Genomic DNA, 17,939 nt, shown 5'->3' with positions numbered 1-17,939 from the left:
AAGCAGGGGAACCTTCCGTGCCATGCATGATTTCAAACCATGACGTCTTAGTGTATTACCAACAGTAACCTTGAAAACGGTGGTCCCAGCTCTTTTCGGGTCATTGACCAGCTCCTCTCGTTTAGTTCTGGGCTGATTTCTCACCTTCCTTAGGATCATTGAGACCCCACGAGGTGAGATCTTGCATGGAGCCCCAGTCCGAGGGCGATTGACAGTCATGTTAAGCTTCTTCCATTTTCTAATGATTGCTCCAACAGTGGACCTTTTTTTCACCAAGCTGCTTGGCAATTTCCCCGTATCCCTTTTCAGCCTTGTGGAGGTGTACAATTTTGTCTCTAGTGTCTTTGGACAGCTCTTTGGTCTTGGCCATGTTAGTAGTTGGATTCTTACTGATTGTATGGGGTGGACAGGTGTCTTTATGCAGCTAACGACCTCAAACAGGTGCATCTAATTTAGGATAATAAATGTAGTGGAGGTGGACATTTTAAAGGCAGACTAACAGGTCTTTGAGGGTCAGAATTCTAGCTTATAGACAGGTGTTCAAATACTTATTTGCAGCTGAATCATACAAATAAATAGTTAAAAAAATATACATTGTGATTTCTGGAATTTTTTTTTTAGATTATGTCTCTCACAGTGGACATGCACCTACGATGACAATTTCAGACCCCTCTATGATTTCTAAGTGGGAGAACTTGCAAAATAGCAGGGTGTTCAAATACTTATTTACCTCACTGTATAAAATAATAAAATCAAATGGGGACCTTTTTGTTAAAATATTTTTTTTTTTTATTGTTAGCAAATATTAAGAGAATATCAAGAAAATGCAAAATAAGTTACATTCACGTTGCATTTCAGTATAGTATGTATTATAACACCTCATTATTTAATATATCTCTTTATTATGCTTGTGCATAATAAAGAGATATATTATTATTATGCTTGTGCAGTTCGCTAATAGCGCTAGAATAGTTTTGATACTAACCGGAAGTACTTGTAAGCATTAACCCGGAAATAAACACATGCCGCCCTATAGGACCAAAGAAGCGGCAGTGAATGTTATTGTCGCGGTGCAGCGCTGATTTCTGTTCGCTATAAAGCGCTGTATTGGGTTTTGTTTTTACGCGTTTCATATTTATTTCCGTTTGGTTATAATCGAGGATGCCGTATGCCAACCAGCCAACAGTAAAAATCACAGAGCTGACGGACGAAAATGTGAAGTTTGTGATCGAGAACACGGACCTGGCGTGAGTGCGCGCTAACTGAGACCGCTAGCTAAAGATGCTACATCACTGCTAGGGTCATAAATACAACCTCATTGTTTACACAGAAACAAAATGTAGTTTAGCATAAACCAGACGTTTAAATAGTAACATTGTGCAAATGAAGGGCAGATAAATATGTAAATATTTGCACAACATATAAATATAAAGGCTCCGGTCAGTGAAAAATAGTAAGAATGAATGAATGATTGAATATATGTGTATTAAAATGTAGATAAATAGATTGAAAGTAAGTACCATTCAACATTTTGGACACCGTTTCTCATTTCGTGTTTTTATTTAATATTTATTATTATTTATTTTCAGCATTATAAGAATCGACACATCCAAAGTATGATATAGTAAACAAAGACATGTTTAATAACCCTGAATATGTTTTACATTTTCGATTGTCCAAAGTAACTCCATTTAGCTTGAGATCATCAGATTCATGAGGTAGTCACCTGGAATTGTTTGCAGTTCACAGTTGCACCATGTCAAGAATTCATTTGAGACAGTTTTTGCCTGTACAAGTCCAACTACTGTACAAATCCATATTATCCTCAGTGAGTCAAGAGAGAAAACAGTACATCATTACCTTAAGAAGTGAAGTCTCCAAAACCGTCAGTCGCTCTGATGAAACAGGCTCTAATGAGTACCATCCCAGAAAAGAAAGACAGAGAGCAACCTCTGCTGCACAGAATAAATCGATTCAAATTTCCAGCCTTAACTTCTGATTTACATAAATGCTCCTTGGAGCTCAAGTGTCAGACATATTTCAACATTCACTATTCAGACTGCACGAGTCTGTGGAAGAAGACTTGTTCTTTGTAAGAACAACATGCAGACGAGACAAGCTTGGCCCAAAAACAAAAAGTATGGATGTTCAATGGAACAGTAAAAAATCTATCCGCTGTCTTTGTTAGACGTGCATAAGGTGAACAGACGGTTCCTGAATGTGTGGTAATCACTGTGAAACATGTAGGACGATGTGTGATGGTTTTAAAGGTGCTGGTGATTTAGTCAAAATTGAAGGGAACACCACAGCATTTTGACAGGCCATCCCATCTGGTTTGCACTTAGTGGAACCGTACTTTATTCCAACAGGACAATCACCCCAAACACACCTCTAGGTTATGTAAGAGCTCTTTATTCAAGAAGGAGAGTGAAAGGAGTGTGTATCAGATGCCCCAGCCTCCATAGTCATCCAATCTAAAATCCAGTTTAGATGGTAGGGATGAGTTGGACCTCAGAGTGAAGGAAAAGCAACCAACAAGCACTCAACACCTCTGGGAAATCCCTAAGAATGTTGGAAAACCATTCCAGGGGACTACCTCATGAGGTTGTCTGAGAGAATGCCTTTGTCTTCAAATCAAAAGGCTGCTACTTTGAAGAATCGAAAGTATATTCTGGACTTTTGCAGTCTGACTGTTGGGGAATGTACTACTTTGCTGAAAGCAGGAGGGTGAAGAGTGTGTGAGGGGTATGTGTGGTGTCAGATACAGTGCTGGTGATGCTGTACATTAGATTTTTTTTGTTCTGTTTTTGAAAACAGGGTTGCGAACTCCATCAGGCGAGTATTTATGTCTGAGGTACCAACCATCGGTGAGACTCGTCACTTTAGTTCAGAAATCATCTCTGATTTGTTTAGCATGCTTTAACCAGACCGTGAACTCACGTACAAATGTTTTTTCCACGTTTTCAGCAATCGACTGGGTTCAGATCGACGCCAATTCATCGGTTCTCCACGACGAGTTCATTGCACACAGAGTGGGTGTGTGTCTCCTTTTCACTTCATTTCGAAATCCTTTCTTCCTCCTGATGCTTTTATCATGACCATGTGTATGATCTGTAATGATGCGTTTTACTCTTTTAGGACTCATTCCACTGACCAGCGATGACATCGTGGACAAAATGCAGTACTCCAGGGTGAGTTTATTGGTATAGAAGGAAGACATTCCTAAGTGCTACTGGAAGTTTGTGTAGTGCAAATCTTTCTACACGATTGCCCTGCGTTCTCTGTTAGGACTGCACGTGCGACGATTTCTGTCCCGAATGCTCAGTGGAACTCACCCTGGACGTGAGATGCACCGAAGATCAGACGCGTCACGTGACTTCGCGGGACCTGCTCTCTAATAACCCCAGAGTTATTCCCGTGAGTCGCAGTAACCTGAACAAACCTCTTTTCCCACCATACACACACAGATATGTGTTTTTGTTTTATATACACACACTAACAGAAAGCTGGTTCTTTTTCTTTTTTCAGGTAACCTCAAGAAGTCGAGATAACGACCCTAATGACTACGTAGAGCAGGATGGTGAGGATCCCGGCTCTCTCTTTCACATCAGAGACTCTGTAAAGAACTGAGCTGGAAATTTTATGAGCTGAGCCACTGGATGCCTTTAGTTCCGCACCCTCTTTCCATAAACATTGTGTGGCTACTGGTACATTTAAGTCTGTTTTGGCTTGACCTTTGAATCCCCGTCTTTATCTTGATTCCAGACATCCTGCTGGTGAAGCTACGAAAGGGCCAGGAGCTCCGTCTCCGAGCGTACGCCAAGAAGGGCTTCGGCAAGGAACACGCCAAGTGGAACCCAACAGCAGGAGTGGCCTTTGAGTACGACCCAGACAACGCTCTGAGACACACGGTGTACCCCCGTCCTGAGGAATGGTACGCGCCTTTTTTTTATATCCCGAAAATTTTACCATTACCTTTACGGATGCAGCTTTACCACTAGGGTTGCAAGGGGGTGGAACATTTCCAAGACTTTCCATGGGATCTTCATCTGGGGAATTTGGGAAATATTCCAAGTTGGAAACTTAGGAATTTATTTTCATTACCCATATTTATATATATATATATTTATATACCGTAATTTCCGAACTAATAAATGCACCCAAATATAAGCCGCACCCACTGAATTTGACAAAGATTTTCATTTTGAACATAAATACGCGGCACCTGTCTATAAGCCGCGGGTTCCTACACTGAAACTAATGAACTTTACACAGGCTTTAATGAAAGACAGTGTCTGTTACACGGCTTGTATCTAAACAGTAGCCTACCAAGAAAGTCATTGTTCACTGTCTTCCTCCTTCCTTTCACAACTATTTCTCTCGAGAGTTTATCTTTTGGCATCGTAGTGCGTTTAAAAATCACCATCGGTGAATCTTTTCTCCCGATGCCGTGCAGCTCAGAACACAGGTGAAGTGTGTTTTTTCATGCCCGGTTGTTTTCAGCGTGACGAATGATTCGCATTTCCTGTAGACAGTCCGAGTGAGCGGCAGGTCAAACGTCAGAGAAACATCATCCATATTTATGGATTTATGGTGCGGCCCGATTCAGTGGGAGCGCATCTGATTTAATATAAAGAGTTTCATTGGTTCACCTGAACCCGTTCGGCAATTTCATTGGTCTAATGTTATGGGGCTCAGTTTTTTGGCTTAAAGTTTGTGAAACCGGGAAAAACCCAGGAAAAATCCATGTATTACCCGCTTCATTGTTTAAGCCACGGGGTTCAAAGCGTGGGGAAAAAAGTAGCGGCTTATAGTCCAGAAAATATGATAATCGCATCATATATAAAACTGGGAAATGACATGTCTGACTTTGATGTAATTGTTAGTATTATTTGTTGCACTATTTGTGTAATAGCTTACACACAGCACAAGGAAGTTTTAAACATGGATGTATGTAATATTTCTGTCATTTACGAATATTTTTTTTCTTTTTCCAAGAATTGATGTGTGTTATTAGGAGTGTAAGGGTACACAAGATTCACAGTTCGGTACGGACCTAGGTTTTTAAGTCACGGTTCGGTTAAATTTCGGTCCCGTCAGAGGGAAGAAACTCGAAACACAAAATTGCTTGTACTTTCTTTTTATTAACAAAGTTTATTATTAATAATATTTGTGATCAGCATTTAAACAGTTGACATTTTTAAAAACAATTAGAATATTGGTGAAATAATATATACCCCATTTGGGTAATACAGATGTCTATGTAAGTGTGTGTGTGTGTGTGTGTGTGTGTGTGTGTGTGTGTGTGTGTGTGTGTGTGTGTGTGTGTGTGTGTGTGAGAGATTTACAATGAAATATAAATATTTTATATCTACTTAACTGTTTTATTTATTTCAGCATACTTTAACAAATGTCTTAATTCCTTCCACCCTTCATTCATCCACTCCCTCGATATGCGCAATTGGCAGGATTTTCTCCTTTTAAAAGAAACGATTGAAGATGGACATAAAACGCTTAAAGAGTCAATAGTGTTAGCATTAGCCGCTAACCAGGAAGTGGATTTAGTAGCCACAGTGACACTACACTAACTCAAATTTCTTTTCACCTCTGGCATTGTTATGTATGTTTAAAGGTTTAAAAATATGAATAACAATTTAAAAAATAGCTGAAATCGCTTAAAGTGCGAGGTGGAAATAAAAAAAATTCGCGCTCCGCCACTTAATACGTTCCTGAGGAAACTCGGATTTAACTATGTTGTGCATGTTGTGCATACACGTGTACCGAACCGAAAGCCCTGAAGCAGAATATTTCAGTATGAATACGTTTACCGTTACACCCCTAGTGTTTTGTTATGGAGGAACGCACAGTGCATGTAGGGGGCGTGGCCTCAGCAGCCCTTCAGTAAGTGTGCATGTGATTTGATGAATGTGCAGGGAAGACATTCAAAAGGTTCCTTGTTATTGGCTAACCTGCAATTTTGTACATTTCCAGTTAATTCACATAAATTCCCGTCGAAAGTTTACAGTCTTGAAAATACCTGGAATTTTGCAGCCCTATTTACCACTGTATATAACAAAGCACCAGCCCCAGCAGTTACTATAGAAACGCATTACAACGAGCATGTTAGAATAAAATTGATCTGGCGTGTAGCTGCAACTTCTTTCAGAGCAGCTGTAATACAATGAATCAACACATTTTGACCAATCACATTCAAGAATTCATCAGTGTATTTTTATTATTATTATTATTTTGTCAGGCCGAAGAGCGAGTACTCTGAGCTCGAGGAGGAGGAAGTCCAAGCTCCATATGACCCCAATGGCAAACCAGAGAGGTACATGTATTATATTATGTAGGAACAGATCCCATCCAATCTGTCCAATCAATTCATTCAATAAATCCATCCTTTCAGTCAGTCTATCCCTCCATCAAAGTTATCCAATTCATTATACATCCAATTAATTATTTATTCAATTAATCTATCTAATCTATCTATTCATCCATGGATCATTCCAGTCCATCTTTTCAATCCATCTTTATATCCGATTGGTATAATCATTTGGTCAATCTAAAGTTTATCTACCTAATCTATTCATCTATTAGACATTCCAATTTATCCCTCCATCCAATCTATTCCATTCATTCCATCAATGAAATCATTATAAAGTAGTCCGTTATGTAGAACTGTCTGATTATTAAAAACTGGAACCAGATGATCATTGCCCACACTGTGATGGACGGGTGTCCACAAACTTTTGGCCACACAGTGTATGTTTTATTTATAATCCAGTCTGACGCTTAATACACACATGACGTGTAACGCGTCTCGGTTTCTCCACAGGTTTTACTATAATGTGGAGTCGTGCGGTTCTCTCCGGCCGGAGACGATCGTGATGTCCGCTCTCGCCGTGCTCAAGAAGAAGCTGAGCGACCTACAGACGCAGCTGAGCCACGAGATCCAGAGCGACGTCCTCACCATCAATTAGACAGAGAGAGAGAATTTGTTGAGATGTTGTACAGCACAGGAAGTGGGTTTATATATTTTTTACTTATTACCGACGAATCCGTAAAATAAATTGTCTTGACGTATACAAAAACTATTCCAAATAAATTCTTTCCACAATTATGAGGGAATAAAATGGGGAAGATTTTATGTTTGGAGGAACTGAGAGGATTGAGATCAGGAAATACTGCTACAAAAAAATAGGGGGAGGGGGGGTGGATTTCTGAGCAGATTGTGACAATGCTACGGTTAGCATGCAACACCGAATGTTTGTAGACACCTGAGCATCAGGTTCGTATGTGCTTTCTGAAGATCTCATTCCAGATGTGCTTTTATAATAAGCTCCACTCTTCTGGGAAGGCTTTGCACGAGATTCTGCGTTTCAAAGGAAAGGATCCGTTTATTCAGGAACAAGAGCTGAAGTAAAATCAGATCAGGCTTTGATGTTGGTCGACGAAGTTCAGGACTCTGGAGGACCCTCTTCCGCTCCACCCTTCACTTCACACACCGTCTTCATGGAGCTCAGTTTTTGCACAGAGGCGTTGACATGCCGGAAGTGTGTTCGTATCTGTATTATTGGAGGGAAATTGTAATTCTCCAGCACACTAAAACACTCCTATAGTTTTGTGCTTCGACATTTAGACATTTTTATTTATGGCATTTGGCAGATGCACTTTACATCCGCATCTGTATTTGAGGGTAAATGATTTTGGTCTGCAGCCCAGTTCCTACAATTACAATTTTGTATGTCTCAGTAAAACTATTGCGATGCAGTGTGCATTAAAGCACATGATTCATGAATTTTCACTCTGGGATGGGATCAATAAATTCAATCGATCAATCATATCAATTCTTTTTGTAAAAACATGTTTTTATGACTTTAAATCCTCTCTGCATTTCCGGGATACAAGCACATGTCAAAAGACATGTAAATGTAAACAAAAGAAGGCCACCAGGGGGCAGCACAGAACAACCTTAGTTCAATTACTTACCACAAGGCGTTGAGTGGAAAAACTTTTTGAGTCTGAAAACATAAAACGATTTAATGTGATTCTTCTGAAATCCATCACATTCATCCAGACTGTGTATTTTTTTTTCCCTTTCCTGAAGGCTACCGCTCACATTACATAGTCATTTTACTTGTCACATGTACATTACATAAAAGCAAAACCTTTTTCTTTCGCTCCACAAGGCGTTTTAAAGCTGGGGTTAGAGCGCAGGTTCGGCCACACAGCACACCTGAAGCACAGATGGTCAAGGGCCTAAGAAGTGGCAGCTTGGCAATACTGGGACCCTAATTACCCTTCTGAAAACAGTAACCTGAGATACCACTTCCCATGAAACCCTTATCCAGAGCAACAGAGTTCTCTCATTTATCTGACGGAACAGTTGAGGGCCTTGATCAAGGTTTTAATCAGAAGTTCACTGTATTAACCACGAGCTTCTATTTTCTGCTTTTGTCCTCTGTACATGTTAAGGATCTAGAGGAAGTCTTCTCACTTCAACTCCTCTTTTTCTTCTTAATTATTACAACTAAAATGAATCGAACGTATCATCAGCACAACATTGAACAAAACAAAGTGTGTGACGATTCTTCTTGTACAACCAAATGATAAGAAATTTCCAAATGTCATGAAGTTATCCTCACACACACACAGACATGAATTCACCCGGAAAGAAATCATTTTCTGGATCAGAAGAGGTCCGAGACCCGATGTGTGCGATCTCTGGTTCGTAAATCATTCACACGACACAAACGGAAATTTTATCTTCGTCTTTTAATTACAGGATCTAAAAGAAGCAGGTGACAGCCATTAGCTCAATATTTTAATATTTTTCTATTTCACTGAGACCTATATATAAATTCTCGATTGGTTGAAATAGCATTGATATACTGTACGTGGAATACTGGCAAAACCGGACCCCACTTCCGAAAGAAAACGACCCCCCACCCCCAGAAAAAACAAACAAACAACAACAAAAAAAAAACTGTTTCCCTTAAGAGTGTGTATTGCTTCTTAACCGATATCACATAAATTTTTTTTGGCACACCACAAATCAGTTAAATGTCATAAAAATCTCAAATATTTCTATAAATCTTTAAAATACTGTGCTGTTTTTCTTTTCACCTAAAATAAGCTATATAGAGATGATCGATAACTCTAACTCCTCTAAGGTAGAGATAAGCAAACATGTTGCTGCACTTTTTCACTGCATACTTACACCGCTGTGGGTTTCAACTGTCCTTTGTTACCCTCACTCAGTTCACACACACACACACACACACACACACAGAGGACACTCAAGGTAAAAAAAAAAAAAAGACGAACTGTAGGACACTGCTGGAGATGATCACAATCATCACTGGAAAGGATCATCATCTGAACAGCGTACGTGACTTTTGTGACTAAAACCAAGTTTGATAAATGTGGAGATGATTTCCGTCTGATTTATCGTGTGTCCAAGATCATATCTGATTGGACTTTAGCTCTGATAGCTGTCATTGTCTCTGTGAAAATGTCTGTGGTTCATATTTAAAGCAAAACTCCACCGTCATACTCGCTGAAGATTCAAATATGTAATGGTGCTGTTTTTTTATGATGATGCTGGTGATGATTTGATGCACACTTTAACACGGAGGGGGACGGGGACAGGGGACGGGACGTAATCGTTACCACGTTATCATGCTCGCCATTTTGTAGTGTAAAATCCATTGATGTTGATTCGCCTACATGATACAGTTGTGTAGGTGAGGCGGTCCGAGTTGGGATCTGTGCAGGACCCTCGAGTTCTTCCACTCCAACCTTCACACTCCTTTTGTCCACTAGTTGCTAAAACATTAGATCCTCATTAGAACGGCATATGGGTGTGATGGTCAGGTGAGGACAGAAGATTGTAGATTAAAATATTTTGTATATTAGAGTTTAAAGTTTGTTATCCCATTAAACACTCTCTGCTGAAGTTGATTGTCATATTGTAACGAGAAATCCAACAATGCTGGTGCTGGTGCCGACTCCAAAGATCCAGAATCCTTGATGCAGTTGCTCTGAGTTGGTGATCTGTGAGCTTGATGGCTTTAATAACGGTATTAACGTCAGTTGAATCGTGGGAAACGGAACAGTTTGTACGGCTGTGTAGGCGGGAGACGGGACTTTTTAGGTATTTAGGTAGAAAATAAAGCAAGGGTTAAAATTCTGCTGCGATTCTGATGACACGTCCCAGTGAAACGAAAAAAAAACCACAAAAAGCCCATGAATTTCCATGTAACTGAAGATCATACAGGGTGGAGTTTTCCTTTACGCTAGCACTTTGTTACAAAACAGAACATTGCATCCATTATGCACTGTAGGAATTGATCAAGAATTCTACTGATTGAGTGATGAAATATTTCCCACTGATGGCCAATGTTTGAGGTTCTGAGCGACTGCTAGAGGCCGACACAGAGCATAGGAGAAAGTTCCTTAAAGAGCAACTCCAGCATTTAGTTTCCTGTTTGTCTCGCCCCTGTCTGCTAGTCGCCCTGATGCGAGGACACCAACAGTCCCTCAATCTGTTGACGACTTTGTTTCCTTGCCAGCACGTAATGACTGTAACTCCTTGCCTGTTCTTTAACACACACAATGTTTTACTTCGACGTGATGAAGGATAAGTTTTAAAGATCACTGGACGGCTACTATTTTCTGCATATACCTTTCTAGTGATGTGATGGCCACATTACAGATGATCTACTCTGTATATGTTGAGAGCTGAAGCTCCGAACTCTGATGAATGAACGCAGGAGTTGTGGGCCGCCTGAATCGAATAGTTTAACCTGCACTAGAGGTGGTTTCATTTTAGTTCCGTTCCCTAATGTGACCAATTCCACCCACTCCTGCAGTTATTTCTCTTTGTACAGTGTAGTCTGAAACGACATGGACAAACCAATTACACACAAGATATATAATTTATGGACAAAAGTGTTGGGATACCTGACTGTTCTCCAAACAAAGATTGTACACACATTCTGTACACACAGTTGTACAGAATGTCTTTGGATGCAGTAGTATTACATTTTCCCTTCACTCAAACTAGCAGATCTGAACCCTCTCCAGCATGACAATGCCTCTGTGCACAAAGCCAGCTCCATGAAGATACGCCTTACATGCGTTAGAGAGGAGATGTTAAGAAGTCTGCTATAGAGCTCTAACCCTACTGAACACCTTGGGGATGAATTGGAACACTGACTAGACCCCCAAGCCTCCTCAACCTATCAGTACCTGATATATATATATACATACAGTTCAACCTCGATACTCGTGGGGGTTATGTTCTATGACCCCTCGTGAGTAACAAAAAATGGCGAGGTTTTGACTCTCCTTTTGATGGTTCCTTTTTCAGGGGGACTTTTGTACTGTACTGTTAACTCGACAAAATAAAGGTTTTTTTACTATCAGTCTGGTTCCGAACGAAAAGTCGCGAGTATCGAGGTTCCACTGTGTATATATATATATATATATATATATATATATATATATATATATATATATATATATATATATATATATATAATATAATTGAATATTCAGGACTAGTTCTTGGTTACTAGATTATGCAGACCTGCGTGTACTCACACTGTTCACTGTTAAATTTTTTGTCAAATCCTTTTCACTGGAGACACTTTGATTTGCGATATCATGGATTGTAAAATGTTCCTGACATTCTTGCAGAGGATATCGTCATAAAAAAAAATATTTATACTACATTATAAAATCAAAGCAGTCTTTTCTAGAGGTCTAAGACTTTCTGACCCAACTGGTCATATATTCAAATCTATTTTGTTGGCTCATTTTCCAAAAGATACGAGGTGGTATCAAAAAGTTCTAAGTCTAGTATAGTAACATGCCATCAGATTACAGCACGAGGCTGCACGCGCAATCACAGGGAGCACCGACCTTCATAATTCAGTGTGCTGAAAGACACCTTTCTGTGTACAGAGGGAGTTGTGCGACTTTTGCTATTCTGACTACGTGCGTTACCACATCTGCGATTCTGACCACGTGATCTCACTTCCACACCCACCCTATTCGCCCGATTTGGCTTCTGTGGACCCAAAGATGAAGATCCAGTTGTTTTGATCCAGTGTGAATTGCAGAAGGTGCTGGACACGTTTTGAAAAGAAGACTTTCAGGAAGTGGTAGGAACGCTGGGAGCGCTGTATTGCTGTGCATTGGGACTATTTTGAAGGTGATAGTATGTAAACATAGATAAATAAAGTACTTTCTCGTAAACAGAGCGAGTCTCAAAACTTTTTGGAACCACCTTGTAACTGGTGACACAAACATAAATCCTACCCTTCCACATCCAACACAATCAGCTATTAATGAGAACAAAGGAGATTTTGTTCCCTCCGTGAGGATCATGTCCTGGTGCCGAGCTTTGGGTAACGTCAAATATTTTTGAAGGCATTTGACACTACTGTATGTTACACTCAACTGCACGGCGAATGACTTTTAAGTAAAAAACTAACCTACATGAACCACTGCAACAAAACAGAACTGCTCGATTGGTATGGCATGTTTGTGTCTGATTCACCTGCACACTGAGGTATTTTGATAGTGAGGAAATGAATAAGCTTTGCTCCCTGGATAAACTGACGTCACACACCTTGACTCCGAGGTCAGTTCTTGATACAGTACCATAGCAGAGCTTTTTTATGAAATCAGTGGAGTTGCTCTTTAAATAAACCTTTAACTCCTAAGCTTTATTTTTAGACAGCATTGTGGCTCACTATTTGAAGCTGCCAAATGAATAAATATAAGCAACAATAAAAAAAAATAAAAAAAGGGTTCGCTCTCTTGCATTCGAATCACAAAGCAACTATAAAATATCTAGTAAACCGCTGACCGTTTTAGGTCGAGACAGAATATATATGACGATGTTGCCTGCAGTAGAGGAAAGACACATTCAGGTCATTGGATCAAGTGTAGCCTTGTGTCTAACAGCTGTGTCCTGAGACATAAGGGACGTTTCTCTGAAGGCAACTCTTCAAACGTTCGAACGTAAATACGCTAAACCCGGCACGAACATCTTCGCTCCGGTAATCCAGTTAAATCAAATACTCGTCAGTCGTTGTCATGACAACCAAAGTAAAACAGCTGGAAGATGATCTTAAAACGAAAAAGAACTAAACAAAAGCAAGTGGTAGGAATGCAGTCAAACCTCACAATGTGGAAGACATGCAATATCAGTAGATATTACACTGCAGAAAGACTTGAGTGATTTTGACCCATTCTGACAAGTACCTCATGTTTTACTGCATTCAAAGACATAAACATGGAAAAAGCATGATGTCTTTACACACACACACACACACACACACACACACACACACACATGCACAAAAGTGACCCTTGACGTTTCTGGTCAAGATGCTTGGGTCATGAACATGTGAACTGAGGAACAGCTGGATACCAAAATGCGGTCATCTTGAAAAAAATCCATGTAGGTCCGGGTCAAATACGTAGAAGAAGGAAGGAGAAAAAAAAGCATGACTTTTCAGCCAATACACAGACGATCCTTCCCTTTTTGCTGAAGAAATATTCTCTGGATAATCGTCTTAGCAAAGATAGAAAATGGAAGGCCAGCTCTGCTGGTTCTTCAGTTAATTTGCACGAGGCCTGAGTCCATAAAACCCAAAAACAGCAAAGAGCTCTGGTGTGTGTGTGAATGTGTGTGTGGGGACTGTACAGTGTGTTTGGCTTGACGTCGTCCATCACCGGCTGGAACTTTCACGTGAGAAGAGCTTTCTTGAAGAAAATCTTTCTTCAGGATGCAAGTGCTCCCTAGAAATCCTTTCCAGCTGACATGGAAAAAATCCCCAAGGTATTAAAATAAGCAAAAGAAAAATGAGTAAGGAACAAATGAAGCTCAAGAACCAAAAAACAATTGCTTGTGCTGTCCCACTCTCATCTGTCAAGCAGCAGCTTGAGTGCACGTTCGATGTTCATGCGATGGCCGACGCGTGTCACTCCTAGGTCAATTAGGTCCTGTTTCTGCAGGCTGGGCAGGTGTGTGCCCTCTATGTCGTTCTCCAGGAAGGCGTCTCTGTGTTCAGCCAGATTAAGGCTTTCTAGCCAGTCAGCCACGTCCTGTTTGGTCCACGAAAGAACCGCCTTGGAGGCGAATGGCTTGCCGGAGGCGGCCTGAAGGAACGAGAGGGGCGAAGGTGAGCGACTTCGACCCTGTACGGAGGACGTGGTGCTCACGGCAGGTAGAGAGGAGGATGACGAGGAGCAGCTCAGAATTGGAGGAGGAGATGTGATGCTCGGGCTCGAGGGATGGCGATGGTGATGCAAGCTCTCAGCCTGTCGGCATGGCGATGGCGCAGGCACGTTCGGACCGGGCTGATTGGTGAAGGACACTCCGGGGTTCGGCTGGGTTCCTGAGATGAGGGACACACTGTCCTGATTTCTAAAGAAAAACAATAAGAAACAACTTTAATCCAAAAAAGAAATCAGTGAAGTTTTTTGGTCATTACATAACTATGAAATAGCTAGCAATATGTAAGTCAAGGGGACTCAATTTGAGTCTTTAAGGTGTTTCTATCCAGGGAGGATTCATTATGTCATCATTCGTAGAGGTCTTTTTTGCTGATTAATCGGTACCGATATAAGATTGATGGAAAAAGTCCATCCAGAGATAAAGGAAGTAGAAGACCAGTCACCATACATTGCAAATCAGATAGAAACAAAAGAAAGTGAAAGATTGCAAATAGTAGAAAAAGGCAACCATTTTACCTGCATATAGGCACATAAAACTAAGCTTGCCAATATTTGGTGAACCATATAATTTAAAGCCATAATTCTTTGTTAATCTATACAAACTTTACAACCTCTGAGGAATAAAAAAACAGCTAGTTCAATTTGAGTACTGTACAATACAGGGTATTTTGTGTCGGTCTTTTTGTCTGTAAATACCCACTAATCTCTATAGCAAATGAGGGTCAGGCTTAAAAGGTCTGCAGTGGGAGGAGACATCAGAGTGTCTTCTTTAAGAAAACGTGCCCAATATAGTCATACAACCCAAACTACCAATACACACAGATCAAGCTGTGCTGTTTTTTTAAGGCTAAGAACACTGTAAAATCATGCGACTTTAAATACATAAACCTTTGTCATCACTAGTACTAAATAAAAAAAAATTTTTACGTCCGTAAGGGGGCTTTTGAAAACCCTCACAGGGGCAGTTCATGAATATAATGGTTAAGGAATACATAGGTTGTGTTCCAAATCAGGAAAATATGCATGCACAAGCACTAGCACACCTCTCCTTCTTCTCTGGTTACGTCTGTGTTCACCACACCAATGTTGCTCATCTCATCCTCAAGGCTGTTCTCATTATTAGGTTGCTAGGCAACTTGTTCTTTCATGAGCTCAACACACACACACAAATCTGTGTAGCTAAATAAATGTCTGTGTTACTGGGGTGGGTGTTGGTGGCTGCTATGGGGCAACATACCTCAATCCAAAATGAGTTCTACATCCTGGGGGAGAGTCTAGAGCTTCCTCTGGCTTTGGTGCTTTGTCTTTGCTGACATGTTGCAGAACAGAATTGATTTCTGTCAAGCTTTGGGGTTTCGTCTCTGGTCCATGGGGGGTTTTCAGATCCAGAGGTTCACCCCAAAGCTTTGAGGTTCTTTGTGTTGGGGTTTTTAGAGGCTCTGGTGGGGCAGTTCCCAGGGGTGGTGGAGGAATCGAGGAGGGCACCCTGAAAGAGCTTATGGTCTCCTCGTTTAAGGCGTCCTTGTAAAGTGCGTTGCTCTTGTTGACAGCATACTTGGCTTTGGGTTTGGGTAGGACCTGTGCCCTGTCCACCAGAAAGGCCTGACCGTCTGCATAGACCATGCAAGTGTCCAGGGTCTCTCCTCCTTCTGACGATAAGGTGGAGATGCTTGATACAGTGGAGACCGTACTTGTGGTCTCCAGCTGGGGGTCTCCACTGCTCCGGCTGTCCACTTCAATGCCTGAGTCAATAATGGGCTCATAAGGTTCCAGAGGTCCTGTAGAAAAGCTGGGAGGTGTGCAGTTGGTGAGAACGGTTGGTCTCTTGATCTCTTGATCTCTTGAGTTGCTTGTGGTTAAATGGGGGTAATAAGGAGCAAGCGTTGGTCCACTCACACTCATGCCATTGGATTTCTGCTTCAGAAGTTCACTGAGTGCCCCTTGGTCTTCAGGGATGTCAAAACTGTTAGCAAACTCTAACGGTGGAGGCAGGGGTTCGGCAAACACAAACTCCTCATCAATGTCAACGGAGGCCAGAGGTGGTGGAGGGATACCAAAGGGAAGTTTGACAGGCTCATCTACAGAGCTGACAGAGATCATGGTTTTTGGTGGCACTACAGAGAGAGGCTTTAGTGGTGCAGGCTTAGAAGAAACTGGCTGGTTGGGATCACGAAGTTCTCCGGGGGTGCTATCTGGACAAACATCCTCATCCCTCTCTCCTTCTGACAGGCTGTTCTCCTCAGTTTTGGTCCCATCTGTGGTATGAACCATTAGCAGCCCTGCCGACTTCTGTTGGGATGTGTCCACAATGTCTATCAGCATGTTCTTTTTCTCCTCTGGCCTTTTCTCAATCTTGCCCAGGTCAAGCTGGAACTTGGACTCAGTTTCAAATTTGGATTCGGTCATCTGTCTTCGTAGGCCCCCCCGTGGCCTGCCCATGGTGGCAGTGCTGGAGAAACTTACTTCAACATTGGGCCGAAGTTTTGTGTCAATAAAAAGTGGCTTGTTGAGATCCAGTTTGGACAGGTCACTCTTAAGTGGCAAAGGCTGTGACTGCTCTCTCATGGCCCGGTCTCTGGCAGCTAATGCTAAGGCTAATGGAGAATTGGGGTCTAGCGGTTTTCCGGTGACAGGGTGAACATAGTTCCCACTCCCTGAGCTGTAGGTCTTGTGAGCTGGCAGGCTGATGGGACTGTGACCTGTTCTAGTGTTAAGTAACTCCCGCACCATGGTTGGCTCGGGGCTGTTAAAGTCTGTTACATTGCCCCCTCCTCGGGGAATGCTGAGCAGGGATGAAGGGGGAGCCATGAGCCGGCGTAGACGCTCATCACTGCTAAACATGCCCTCATCAATGGACTTTGAGTGTCGCAGACGAGGGGTAGGAGCGGGAGCCACATCCTCATCACCAGCATCTGTGGATCTAAACGATGGGGAATTTCTGTGAACCTCCAGCCATTTTTCCCTGCCGGAACTAGAAGCTATAGCAGGTGCAAAAGGGCTTCCTGTATTAATGCCATCGTCAGGGCGGAGTTGGCCTGGGTGGTCGGGCGTTGAAGTTTCAATCTCCATACTGCTGCCCTGGCTGCTCTTTCCACTGCTGCTGGTGGAAGGCTCTTTGATGATGATGGTGGGTATGGGAATGGAGCAGGTCTTCTCTGGGCTATCCTCAACATTAGACTGTTTCACAAGCATGCCCTTTCTCCGTGCAGGCTTGTTTGGAACAAACAGTGCAGCATTCGCCAATTTGCCGACGTCCGAATATGGGTTCTCAGGAATCTGGGCTCGGCGCATGTGAAGGCTCTGCTGAGCAGTTGGACTGTTGCTGTAGTCTTTAGCATCATACTGTTCAGAATTCTTTTGGTAATACATGCCTTGGTCTCTCCAACCTGGACCAGGACTCGAGTCTCCTCTGTCTGAAGGAGCATTGTTTACAGTAGGACTTTGAGGGGTGAAGCCTGGTCGGATTGTGCCATAACCATGTCCAGCAGGTGTGGGGGCATTGTTGTGGGGAGGAGATGGAGGGGAAATAGCCGGTGGTGGGGGGATGTCTTCTGATGTGTCAGGCATAGATAGGCTTCTTGTAAATTTTAACATGGGAGGAGTAAGAAACTGCTTTTCTTCTTCAGTTACACCTGTGGTTAGATGATAAGTGCTAATTACTCGGAGAGCACCCACATCAA

General features: G+C 41.8%; 2 protein-coding genes and 1 long non-coding RNA gene across 4 annotated transcripts in view; 1 reads left to right on the top strand and 2 right to left on the bottom strand.

Annotated features, from left to right (window-relative positions):
* Positions 1-1,005: 1,005 nt before the first annotated feature.
* On the top strand, positions 1,006-7,094 carry polr2c (RNA polymerase II subunit C). Its single transcript, XM_083561149.1, has 9 exons — positions 1,006-1,247; positions 2,818-2,867; positions 2,968-3,036; positions 3,139-3,191; positions 3,289-3,417; positions 3,529-3,580; positions 3,766-3,934; positions 6,257-6,331; positions 6,839-7,094. The coding sequence occupies exons 1-9, from the start codon at positions 1,162-1,164 to the stop codon at positions 6,981-6,983; spliced, it is 828 nt and encodes a 275-aa protein (XP_083417275.1). The 5' UTR covers positions 1,006-1,161; the 3' UTR covers positions 6,984-7,094.
* Positions 7,095-8,759: 1,665 nt separating this feature from the next.
* Positions 8,760-11,452, bottom strand: LOC310737029. Its single transcript, XR_014536732.1, has 2 exons — positions 11,286-11,452; positions 8,760-11,246 (listed from the first exon to the last, which is right to left on the bottom strand). It is a non-coding gene; the product is annotated as an uncharacterized lncRNA (long non-coding RNA).
* Positions 11,453-12,432: 980 nt separating this feature from the next.
* Positions 12,433-17,939, bottom strand: part of shank2b (SH3 and multiple ankyrin repeat domains 2b) — a 181,533-nt gene continuing 176,026 nt past the window's right edge. For both annotated transcript variants that reach the window (XM_083560941.1, XM_083560942.1), the window contains 2 exons: positions 15,497-17,891; positions 12,433-14,449 (listed from right to left, as the gene is read on the bottom strand). In XM_083560941.1, the coding sequence (XP_083417067.1) occupies positions 13,945-14,449; positions 15,497-17,891 (2,900 nt within the window). In that variant the 3' untranslated portion in view covers positions 12,433-13,944. The remainder of the gene's footprint in view (positions 14,450-15,496; positions 17,892-17,939) is intronic.

This window comes from Silurus aristotelis, assembly GCF_946808225.1.
Source record: "Silurus aristotelis genome assembly, chromosome: 14".
Lineage (NCBI taxonomy): Eukaryota > Metazoa > Chordata > Actinopteri > Siluriformes > Siluridae > Silurus > Silurus aristotelis.
The sequence above is the reverse complement of the archived record's forward strand: the minus strand, read 5'-3'. Positions and strand labels throughout refer to the sequence as shown.